We start from the raw sequence: 12,805 nt of genomic DNA, 5'->3' as shown, positions 1-12,805 counted from the left end.
GGAAGTAAAGAAGTTAATGTTTATCCAACACCACTGACATATGTACTCATCACTGTGCAACATGATATCCACGTCTTATTTAATCTTCTAGATAACCCCATGAAATCCATAAAAATGAAAAATGAGATTCAAAAGGTTAAGTTGTTTTTCCTATCGCCTTGAGCTAGTACACAGAGTGCTAGATTTGGATTGGCTGGGCTCTCCACTATTTATTTAGTCTCTCCAGTTCAGTGTTGTTGTTTTTTTCTCCTGCAAAATGGGATGACTGTTAGATCTCCTCTGTAAGTTTGTTATAAGGATTAGATGGGATCGTTCCAATAAACAGCGCTTATATATTGCTTGGAACACAGTGCACACTCAATCAGCATAAGCTGTTACTGTAATTGCTATTTAGCAAAGATAGGATTTGAACCCAATTTATTCTACTCCAAAGTCTACATTCTTTTTAATGACCATCACTTGAGCAACTGATGAACTGTATCTGTCAGGGTGTTCACAGATGCATTATCTGGGAAAACTGAGGCAGAGAAAAAAAAGAAATTAAATTAATTGTTTATTAAGAAACTAATGGACTCATAGCACCATGATTGGCACCACAGGAGAAAATAAAGAAGTTCTACAACATATATAAATATATATACTTAAATTCAACAGGGGTTGTGGACAAACATCTTTATGCACAGCGCTGAGCTAGGCAGCTGGGAAAGAACACATATGAATGCAACAGTCTCTGACCCAAATGGAAAAAAGAAGCATGCCAATATGTAATTATGCCTAAGAGTTTGCTTTCAGGGTGTGCTGATAGAAATTCAGAGGAAGTTCGACAAGAGCCCAGAGGAGGGAGCCCTTCAGGCCGCTCCGGGAGGGGTGCAGTTAGTTGAAGATTCTCCGAGCAGGTGACAGAACTGGCCCTTGAAGATTCTTGCCTTTAAAGGTCTTCACCCTCGAAAGGTTCTAATCTTGGAGGAAAGATATAAACAGTACACTACACTAAGAACAATGGGAGATCGTATCTCAGTGAGTTCCAGATTCTGTGAGACAGACGATGTTTGCTTTAGGAATTCTAAGATGAGAATTATCCATCTGGCTTGACATAAGAAATACATAGGGCTCTGGCTCCAGAGAAAAGCTGAGGAAAAAAGCTCAAAGGGCCATTAAAATTTAGATCTGTGGAAATGAAGAGAGGGTACTTATTTATTGAGGACCTACTATGTCATGCAACACACTAATCTAGTCCTCATGACAACTCCATGGTAAGGTCACAGAGACTCAGAGAAATTAAGCAATTTGCTGAGAGTCATAGGAACCCAGGTCAGGGTGACTCTGAAACGTACTTTGAACCACCCTCACCCACCCACATTAAAATCAGTATCAATCTTTAGGGCCCTACTTTGACGTTACTGTTCTAACTTCCAATAGAACCTTATGTCCTTTCTGGAAAAATGCTTTTAGTAATTACCAAACAAAATGAACATTGAAGAAGTATATCATAAGAGTAAAGAAACAGAGTCAAAGTACCTTTTAGAACAAAAATCCCCATGAACTTAAAGGAATCCCTGGGGAGGGGGACTGGATGGAAGGAAACTAACTGAATATGGGATGACTAGATGGGAATTGTTGCCTTACTCCAATAGTTAGAGGCTCCATTATATCTCAAATCTGGAAATGATCTTAGGAATATTTGATTCCAGTTTTTTTCATTTTACATGAGAATAGAATGAGATCTAAAGACCCTACACAAAGCAGAATTAGATTCTGAGTCACCTGACATTCAAATGATTGCTCTTCTACTAAAAATGATTAAAACAGAGGGAACACATCCATAAAAGATCAAGTGTTGGAGTAAAAAAGGGATAGCAGCACATGATACATTATATATATATATACACACACACACACACACGTGTGTGTGTATATATATATGAAGGTCTTATATATATACATATATATACATATATATATATGAATGTCAGTCATAGATCAAGGGTTAGGGTGAGTCATGAACCAATAATTAAATTTTATCTAATTTTATGCACTCAATTAAAAACAAGCAAATACATACATACATATATGCATAAAGAGTTAGAATGGCTTCCAAGACAGATGGAAACAAATAGTCAATGTATGTTCAATGAATCGATAAGTGAAATGTCTTGCCAAGTGATCCCAATGCATTTGGGGACTGAGATCAAGGAGCTCAAAGAGCTAAAAGACATGAACTTCACTGTCCCTTCGTTTTCCTGCCTCCTAGAGGAGAGAAATAACTTGGCCTCTTCAATTCTTGTTTGTCTTTAAGAACCTGAGGAGCCCTTTGTCTTTGACAACAACAATAGAACAAATGGTATTCATATATCATTTTTATTGTTTACAAAAGATTATACTCCAGAGCATATCTTGTCTTCAAAATAAATTTGCCAAGTAGATATTCCCATTTTAAAGGTAAGGAAGCGGAAGGGAAGAGAAATGAAGTGACTTACTCAAGGCCAGAGAACTGATATGAGTTGAAGGGAGTAGGAAATGAGAAGGAAAAATCTTGTGCTCCCACTGCTGGTCTGAGAATTGAATAATTCCCAGTTGTCTAGGAATATTCAAAATTACTGCATACAATGACTAAAAATCCCCCTGGAAGACATGCAGTTTCTAAATGCCTAATTGCCACAACTGAAGTAAATCAGTAGTCATGATCCAGCCTCTATTGGAGAGGAAGCGGGATTTTGAATGATACAATTTATGTTGTTCAACATAGCTCTCTTTTTATCCAATGGCAGCCTTTTACAGATGACTTGGAGTTGCAAAAAGTCAAAGATTTGCTTAGGCGAATTCTTTATTCATGACATTGTGCATCCAAGATTTTCTTTCCTCCAGCCAGTCTCTGGAAACACATTTAGGTTATGGTGCTATTTTCATTTTATGACTACAGAAACATAGTTCAAACGTTCTTAGTCTAAGACTATAGAGCAATTTCTTTCTAAACTAGGAAGGTATGAATCTGAGATCTCCCATTTTCAGAACGCTTCCATGATCTTTGCATATATCGCATTCCAGCTTTCATAGAGGGGATGTCTGAGTCATTTGCTCATCCGACAAATCGTCATACTTTCACCAACAAACATTCTTCCTCCCTGGTTTTCTCTCTTCCTGAAGCGTGTAGCAATGTTCCCAGCTCTCAAGAAAGATCTGGAGCAGCTCGGAAGATAAGAGCACTTGGAGAAGAAAGTTACAATTTAGTGGAGTTAATTTCATTGCAGGCTTTCAGCACGCTATTCACATGCAAACTTCACACAGAATATTTTTATCACTACCTTATTGGAATAGATTGGTAATTAATAGTTTGTAATCCACCACTGCTAACACGTTTTGACTTATTAAACACTTGGACAAAATAAAAGAGGATCTGTTTTGCCATAAGGGGGAGCTTTTGAGTTCTATAAAGAGGGGGAAAAAAGAAGAAAAAAATATATTACACGTATGTCCCAGTTCAAAAACAGACCTACAAAGCAGCAAATAGTCAGATCCTTACCTGTGACTTTAACAATTTCAGAGGACCTGAATTGCTTCAGTTGAAAAAATTAGGCAAATTAATATTTTTCTCTCATTTTCTTCCTATAAAATTAAAATAATTTCTAATGACCAATAGAGTATTTTAAAGAATATTCGGGGGAATTCAGAGACCCAGTCGCACTGGGACTACAGCTTCTGAAAGGCGGATGTCCTGGACAGTGCCTTTCTTCTATTTTCTTCTGATGATTCCATAAGGACTTTGGAAACATTTGAGTTAGCTGAAGTCAGCCTTATCTGCAGGCTCAGAAAAGAGGGGAATGGTTCATCATTGTACAACTTTAAGGAAATTCTGAGAGAGAAAAGGACAGAGGAAGCAAAAAAAGAGGGAAAAGAAGAAGGAAAGAGGTAAAGGGAGAGGAGAGAGGAAGGGGGAAGAAGAGTGAGGGGGAGACTGAGAAAAAGAGAAAGAGGGAGAGAGAGAGGGAGGGAGAGACAGAGAGAGAGAGAGAGAATTTTTAAAAATCTAAGAATCAAGTTTCAAGACTCTTTATGTGCTATAGAAAAGGATGAGGTTTACCGGCAAAGTGAAAAGGGGATCCTAAGAGAAGAGAGAGATTTTTCTTCCGCCACCAGAAATAATAATAATAATAATAATAATAATAAGTGGGGGGAGTGAGGGAGGGAAAAAAAGCAAGCAAAACAAAATAAAAACAGGAATGTGTGTTTTGAGCAGGAATGAAGAAAGCTGGGAGGACCGTAAGGGGGTGTGTACAGAATTTCATTAAATTGTTACTTTAAGATTGTCTTCTTAAAAAAAAAAAAAAAAAAAAAAAAAAGGAAGAAGAAAAGGAGGGGGTGGAGAAGCGGGAGCGAAGGAAAGGAGGCAAACGGCAAAGTGAAGGAAAGCTGGGTAGCTCGGCCTCTCCAAACTGATTGATTAGTCATGATCCCCGCAGTTTTAACAGGGACTCATTCAATTGGGAAGGTGGAGCGCTGGGGAGCAGATTAGCATACGCTTGTTTACTCATCTTCTGAGGGATTTTTTCCCCCTCTTTCCTTTCATTTTGAGAAGAAGGAGGGAGGGGAGGGGGGACTGGGGGGGGAGAAGGGGGCTGTGGCTTGTGTTATAAAGGACGCAAAAAATAAATAAATTAGAGCATCTTTTGGGGGGAGGGAATTCAGCAGATCAGTCTTAGAGGACCTTTTTTTTTAGGAGAGAGAAATCATATAAAATAAAATGAAATAAAACAAGGAGGAAGGCAACCAGCTGTTAGGGGGGTAAATAAGGCAGATAAAGGAGCGGGGAGAGAAATTAATTGCCAACCAGGAGGAGTTGGGCTGTATTTTTCAAAGGTGGGGAGAGTGGAGCACACACCTTGAGGAGGAAAGCGAGAAAGAAAAGAAAAAAGCAAGTGGAAGGGGGGGCTCGCGCAAGAAGGGTGAAGAAGCGAAGAAAGTCGAGGCGCCGAGGCTCCCAAAGCTGGCAGCTCCGGGCGGCGGTGCAGGGGCGAAGGGGGGGCGGGGGGAACCGTCGGACATGCGGCTCTGGAGTTGGGTGCTGCACCTGGGGCTGCTGAGCGCCGCGCTGGGCTGCGGGCTGGCCGAGCGTCCCCGCCGGGCCCGGAGAGACCCGCGGGCCGGCCGATCCCCTCGCCCCGCCGCCGGCCCGGCCACCTGCGCCACCCGGGCGGCCCGCGGCCGCCGCGCCTCGCCGCCGCCGCCGCCGCCGCCGCCGGGCGGTGCCTGGGAAGCCGTGCGCGTCCCCCGGCGGCGGCAGCAGCGGGAGGCGAGGGGCGCCGCCGAGGAGCCGAGCCCGCCGAGCCGGGCGCTCTATTTCAGCGGGCGAGGCGAGCAGCTGCGCCTCCGGGCCGACCTCGAGCTGCCCCGGGACGCGTTCACGCTGCAAGTGTGGCTGCGAGCGGAAGGGGGCCAGAGGTCTCCGGCAGTGATCACAGGTAGGCGAGGGCGCCCCGGCGGGCGCTGCACCGTCCCTGCGGCCCCAGAAGCGCGCGGGTGTCTGGGCGCTGGTGGCGGGCGGGTCGGGGGCTTGCGGGCGTGTCTGTGCGGTAGCTGCCCCGCGAGCGTTGCAGAGACATCCGGGCGAGCTGAGAGCCTCACTTTGCCCCATCAGTGGAATGGGCACACTTGGAAGGCGTCACTGCCCGATCCCTGGGAGGAACCTGGGGAGTCCTCCTGGCGGCCCCGCGGACCCTCGGCCAGTGAGGGCTGGTCCCGGAGAGCCTAGGGCACATAACCCGTGCTCCGAATGGTCAGATGCACTCTCTCCGTTTGGGATGAAAGGGAGGATGACCCAATTGAGATGCTTGTGAAAGGAAACTTGGGGACCGTTGATTTCTTTGACATTTTAATAGGGGTAACTCCCCTACATTAGGCCCCATTCCCCCGAAAGCCGACAAGGGCAAGGTTGTTGTAATCGCCAGGACTTAGAAGTCCTCGAAGTGCCCCAAAGTTGCTCACTGATTGAAGCCTGCCTCTGGGACTCACCCTCATCCCCTCCCCGCCATCCTATGTCCTAGCTTTTAAAGCCCATTGCCTGTCACTCGGGGCTGGGACGAGACCTTCCTAATGCACACCCCGCCAGCGTTCCCCAGACGCGGCTGCGAAACGGGGCGCTTTTCTCATTTGGAACTTTATAAGCCCGTAATGAATTTGAGTTCTCCCTCCTCAACCTCCCTCTCTCTCCCTTTCGCTGTTCCACAGCAAAGCCTATAGTGAAACCGGACACTTTGCGAGGATTGCAAACCTTAGAAATGCTTCTGCATCCATTTTTCCCCCTCTAAATGAATCTGTGGAAATGCCTTTAATAAAACTGGGGAGCGGAGGTGGGGGCGGCGCTGGAAGAGAGAAGGAAAGTTTTGCCTTTTCTGTCTGGGAGATTCCCTTTCTGCACAAACGATCTTGCCATGTCCTGGGACGTCTTAAAGTGAGAGTAGGGGTTCCCCCTTCACTGCAGCCAGGAAACGTGTGAAGGCGTTTTGCGATCCCACCCCCTCACACACACACTTTCTTAGAAGGGAAAGCTCTGAGCTCTTCGGGCAATTCTGCTTCTTCCTGTCTTTCCATGGCTTGGACTTTCACAGATGTAGCACTGACTATCCAATTGACATGAAGACCCCTTTAGGAGACACACACTCTGCTGCTATCCCAAGAATACGTCTCCCAAAGCCCCCGCTTTCCAGCTATCAAAGGAGAGCGATACAGTGATTCCCCCCAACAACCCACAACTGACGTCATCGCCTGCTATTTTTCCTTTTTTTTTTTTTTTTTCCCCGGGAAGAAGAAGGAAACTGAACTCATTCACTTTTAACTCGCAAGCCCTATTTACCCAGAGGAGGGTCTAATTTGGAACAGAGGAGATGTTATCCTTAATAATAATGACGATGGTGATAATTTAGGGCTGTAGTATGTTGAGTTCTCTTTCCAAACATGTGAAAAAGCAAAGAGACTGCTGCTTGGAGGTGATTCTTTTTCAATCTGTAGGTCTGGTTTTTCCTAGTCTTTACCTGTCGTATCAGTGATTTGGAAGGCATTCCCCGGAGAGAGGAGAGCACAGGGTTATGCAGGCATCATCAGTGAAAGGGTAGTGAATGCATTTTAGCTATATAAGTGTGTCTACATAAATACATGTATATACATATATACACATATATATAAAACACCTGGGATTCCACAGAAGACTGCTTTATAAATGTCTATAATTCAGACAAGCAGCCTCTCTTCACACGCATTCTCTTGAGCGCTCATTCACTCTCTCACACAAAGATTGTTGCAGTAAAATACTTTAATTGAATGGGGGACGTTAGGTTATTATTGCTTGTATAAAATGCCTGGTCCATTTTATGTGTGGAAATAACATTCCTCTCAAAACGAAAAAAAAAAAAAAAAGCACTGCTGTCGTGTAGCACCAGAAAGCCAGGAGCTTTTCTCCTGAGGATTCTGGTGGATTTCTTTTCCCTCCCCTAGTTGAGTTGGAGCCAGATTTGGCGGTGTGTAAACACCTGGCTCTGAGCCAGAAAAGACTCATTCTGCATATCCTCCACATGGTACAGGCTGTTGGACTAAAAAGAACCTGCTTCTCCTTGAATTAAAAAGCAAACAAACAGAGGTTCTTTGCAGAAGTACTTTTTCAGCTCCCTCCTTCATGTAAGTTTGGGCTGGGAGAGCCAGGATCGAGGTGGGCAGCAAGGATCCGGTGCTAAGGCTCACCCTCTCGCTGCGACCTCAGGTGCCCAGTTTGCTGCCTGACCTCTGCTGGCTTTCTCTGGCTGGGCGTTGCCACTTTCCTAGGAATCCCTGGTCACCTATCTTGAGAGAGCAGTCATCGCTCAGCAGGGACCGCGCTGCTATTTCAGGCAGAGAGTTGCTGTCTTGCTGTCAGGCCAGGCTGCCTTACATCACTCTTTGCTGCAGGATTCAATTGGGTTTCGTAAAGGTCTAATTTTACGGTGCTGTTAACCGGGTCTGTCGTCTGGCAGAGGCAGGCCTTGCCTCTCCTGGTAGGCGGGCTATGCTCCCAGATCCGCCCGGGATGCTATTTCTGCCCCGGTTCAAACTTCACTGACACCAGTTCAGACAGGCGCTCGGAGAGACGGGGGAAGGAGCGAAGGAGCAGTTTGCTTCTGAAGCTCAGAAAACATGCCTTTTATTTTTCTGAAAGGAAAGGAGAAGAATATATATATTAATACATAAAAAAGGAAAGGCTTATGCAGGCAAAAACAAAGCCAAAGTTAGAAAGTGCCTGTGTGTAGGATTCTCTGGAGGGTCCACCCGTGGATGGTCTCCAGGACTGAAGAATCCTTTAAGGCTACTGTGAGAAGGGTCCTCAGAGGTTACCCAAGCCAGTTTCCCTTTTGGCCGAATGGGGAGAGAGACACACAGAGAGGGGAGGGGCGTGTGCTAGATGACACAGCTCCTCAGCGGCAGGAACTAGGATTTAATCCCTGGCATCTGACTTCCAGGCCTTGCCCCCCTGCACTGCTGAGAGAATGTGTCTCATAAACACCATCACCTCTCACCCCACACGGACCCACCACCCACACACAGCCTTCAGCCTTCATGCATAGCAATTTGGGTTCCCTTTCAAGTCAGGGGATGGGGGGTTGTTTCTGACACATCCCTTTGCTTTTGTACCACACCAGGCAGGAGGAACCAGACCCCAGTTCCTCATCCCCCAACTGCCCCCCCAACACCCCTCCAGTTCGAAAGAAAAGGAAAACAAAAGACTCAATTTGCTCCATCGAGCAGAGGCCTTGAGCAGCAGTTAATCTTGTTAAAGTTTCTCCTGACCTGTTAGATAAGATAAGTACTGCCCTCCTCCCACCCCTGTCCCACTCCCCTTCCCTTAGTGATTCGGAATTCCTGCTCAGGAGGAGAAAAGGATTTACCTGAATCCCACCCAGCACCTCTGCTGGCTGGCCCTTGTTCTTTTGTTCTAATGGTTGGACTGGATTAAGTGTGCTGGTTACTCTCAGGAATCTTTTTTTCCTTCCCTTCTGCAGCCCCCGCTTCCTAGTATTCACCCAACCCTCATAAAAGAGGGCCCACATTTTCTCCACTTCAGCATTGCTGTAACAGTGAAGGCTGGGTTTAAGTATATGGCTAGGAGTCCATATATTAACAAGGCTTTCTCCCGATATCTGTAGTCCTACCTGGGATCTAGAATATTGTAATAGTTAGAACTCAGTTTTAGTAGCCAGCTTACGTAAGTAGAATCTCTGCCCCTAACTAACTGTGTGACCTTGGGCAAGCAAGCTAGTTGACTTCTCTGGACTTCATTCACCTTCCTCATGTACAGAATGATGATGGCACAAGTACTCATCTCATAGAGTGGTGTAAATGCTAAGAGAACTTGGATGTGGAAGGTACTTAAAACTGGACTTGGTATGTAATAAGTGCTCAACAAACTTCATTCTTATTAGACATGATTTTCCAAAGATCTCAGTCTTGGCTTTCTGGACTGGGGAACACTTGAAGGTATGAAGAAATTCAACTCTAGCTGGGTGCTCCCTTTCCTTGTGCCTGCATGTTTTGCCCTCACAACTACCCTGAGAAGTGTGTATCATCGCCTGTACTTCACAAAAGAGGGATCTGAGTTTCAGAGAGTTGAAATGACTTGGTCTAAAGTCCCACAGGTTCTCAGTGGACAGAGCCTAGATGTGAACCCAAGTCCTTGTTTCCTCTTTCAGCAGTCTTTCTGGAGAGAGAAGAAATGATTCACATGCTCTTCCTTAATCTTTCTGTGGAACATTTCCATTCCTTTCTGCATCTCTGTATGTTGACCATACACCTACAGACTGAAGAGGATGAGAAATGGGTATAAATCTCAACTGAAGCCCTGGATGAGACCTAGCAGGTCTGTTTTTCTTTTCACATCAAATTATCGGACAGACAGGCTGGAATTTCTCTTACATGCTGTGTGATTTGAGTCAAGTCACTTCATCCATCTATCCCTTGGTTTACTTATCTATAAAATGGGCATAATGACATCAGGATATTTCAATGAAAAAGTACCTAGAGCAGTGTCAACTTGTATTAGGGACTTGGTCAAGGGTAGCCAGATCTAGGAAGTAGCTGCATCTCTTTTTCCAGTTTCTGGCTTTGGCTTTCAAAAGTGGGGACTGTTTGTAGGGCTTCCTTTCTTGAGTTGCTGGGGAGTCTCTCTAGAGTAAATAATGTATCTTGGGGAATAATTAGATTCCTTCAAATACCTTTCTTTCACTTTGATCTTCTCTTCTTTGACATGCTAGGATGACCCCTCGGTAATAAGAGCCAAAGGAGGCCCAGAACCACTGGAACCTGTTAACAGGAAAACGAGTTAGCATTCAGAGAGAGCAAGCACCTCCAAAAAAGGAAGCCACACAGATCTACTGTCGACTTCTTGCTCCTTCCCCAGGTGCTCCCCAAACTCTCACCTTCCCTTGAGCTGCCACTCAGTGAACAACTAGAAGTGATAAAGGCTGTGAAACCTGGGAAAGCACCTCCCATTATTCCCTGCACAGAGGAAGGCAAAATTGAGGCCCGTAGATACAGAACTCGGGAGTATGGGTTGTGTATGGCCAGCCTGGACATGAACTCGGTGATCATCTGGGTCAAACAGCTCACTGTGCAACAGGAAAGTTGAGGACCAGGGTCACACAAAATTAAACTGTATTCACAGGTAGTCCCCTCTAAATAGTCTGAGAGATCATTTGGTCCAGCACTTCCCATTCCTGGCTGCACCTGGAATAACCAGCTTTTAAAACATCCTTTGCCCAGGCTGCACCCTAAGGATTCTGATGCTGTGGGTCTGGGGTTGGCCTGGGAACGGGTTGGCCCAAAACCTTCTCAAGTAATGTTGAAGGACCACTAGTGAAAGTAATTACCAATGTAGTCTGACATCCCCTTGTTCCGCAGAGGCCCAAAGGGGAAGTGATGTTCCCTGCTTACTGAGCTGGGTAGTAGCTAAGCCTTTAGGAAAGTTCTGGTGCCCCAACTCTGAAGGACCCCTCTTCCATCCTGAATTCCTCTGTTCACTCCAAACCCCTGGGTGCCACAGGTTCTGACATTTCATTTTTTCCAGTGCCATTCCTGTGTGGGACCATGGTGGTCCCCATCTTTACAGGATGCACCTGATGTCAAATGAATCTCTCGGAGTTTTGGAGACAGAAGCCTCTTTGAACAGGAAGAAGGATTATAAGAAAGGGAAGCCCAGCTCTGAGGCATTCACCATTCACTATGCCCTGGGCTAGTTCTTTAGAAAGATGTGTGTTCCTATTACTTCAAAACCTCTCACCTTGAGATCACTGTAAAACCAGCACTGGCTGCAGGTGTCTCCAATAAGGAAAAGAGAAAATCTCCAGGTACCAGACGTAGGAGGACTCCCTCTATGGGCAGCTTGTATCTTAATCTACCTATGGCCGAGGGCTCAGGAATCCAGTAGGCATCTATTTCTCTCCTCACCAGCTTCCCCTTCTCTGGAACTTAGTTCCCTTTCCCTAAGGTTCTCCTAACTTTCTTCTTACTGTAGTAAGAGCTCTGCTTCTTGCCTTGATGCAGTTACTGGAAGTGCTCAACTGTGATTCTGAGACCAGCAGCTGAGAACTGACTTGTAAGTTCCTTGGCTTTTTTGAAGCTCTGTAAGTGGGAATTAGGAGGTCAGAGTTCAGGTCCTGGTTTGGCTTCCTCTGAGCTGTGTGACCTGTGGTCTCTGACTTAACCACTGGGGCCTCGGGAGAGAGGGTTTGGCGGATGTTTACTCTCAGTGTCCCCATCTCATGGGCTGTCATGGGAACCAGGTGAGACAATGGCAGGCGAAGCTGTCGGCTGAGGTCAGACCACAGTGCACAGGTCAGCATGGTTAGGAGGAGCTAGAAGGTGAGAGATGCGAAAGATTAGTGCAATCAAGGTCATTCCTGGAAAGGTGCTTTTTTTGTCATCATTCACACTGTAGATGATAAACAGTTATGGAGTTAGCAAACCTTTTCATGCCTGTGACCTCACTGGAGTTCTTTGATGTTGGGACTTCGTAAGTCTGCCAAATCCTGCCACTTACTGCTTTATGACCTTGACCATTTACCGCTTCTCTCTGGACCTCAGTGTTCTCAGGATGCAAAAAGAGGGTCAGGGGTGAAATAGGGACTTTCAAACTGTGCTCCCCAATCGTAGGACGCCTCTGGGACAAGGGTGAAGGGCAGGACTCTGTCTCTCTCCTTCCCTTCACCTTATCCCACTTAAATTGTGTGATTCTACAAGCTTCTGTTTAAACGAATATGTTCCTCCATTACAAAGAGTTTAAATGGACGTGGACTGACACTGAGGAGTTATTGTTAATCATGATAGGTGTGACATGATATTGTTCTTATGTTTTTTTTAAAGATCCTAATTTGTTAGAAATGCATAGTGAAGTACTTGTGGGTAAAATTATGTTTTGTCTATTTTGTTTGTTTATTTGTTTAAAAAGCTCCAGGAAAAAAAAAAAAAAAAAGGCTTTCTGGGGGTAGTGGTACGTGAGAGATTAGCAGACTGCTAACAGTTGTTGAAACCAAGTGATTAAACCTTAGAGCTTTAATACATTTTTGTTCATGCTTTCGTGTGCCATTGAAGATTTCCATAATACAAAGTTAAAAATACTAAAAGTGTTTGAGAGCCACAGGAGGAAGTGAAGTCTCAGTTCCCTGCGTGTTCTGTGACCTGAAAGGTTTGCAAATACGGAGACCACCGCTTAGAGAGGGTTAGGGACTCTCCCAAGGTCACACACAGATTAACTGAAGGTGGTGATGCAGCCCAGGCTTCAGATCTGGGGAGC

The 12,805-nt window shown here is 45.4% G+C and overlaps 1 protein-coding gene across 1 annotated transcript in view; it reads left to right on the top strand.

Moving 5' to 3' along the window:
* The first annotated feature begins 5,033 nt into the window (after positions 1 to 5,033).
* PAPPA (pappalysin 1) overlaps positions 5,034 to 12,805 on the top strand; it is a 245,699-nt gene continuing 237,927 nt past the window's right edge. Inside the window, exon 1 of the mRNA XM_050759620.1 lies at positions 5,034 to 5,456. Coding sequence (XP_050615577.1) covers positions 5,039 to 5,456 — 418 coding nt within the window. The 5' untranslated portion in view covers positions 5,034 to 5,038. The remainder of the gene's footprint in view (positions 5,457 to 12,805) is intronic.

This window comes from Macaca thibetana, chromosome 15 (assembly GCF_024542745.1).
Source record: "Macaca thibetana thibetana isolate TM-01 chromosome 15, ASM2454274v1, whole genome shotgun sequence".
Classification (NCBI taxonomy): Eukaryota; Metazoa; Chordata; class Mammalia; order Primates; family Cercopithecidae; genus Macaca; species Macaca thibetana.
This window is presented reverse-complemented; position numbering and strand designations above follow the sequence as displayed.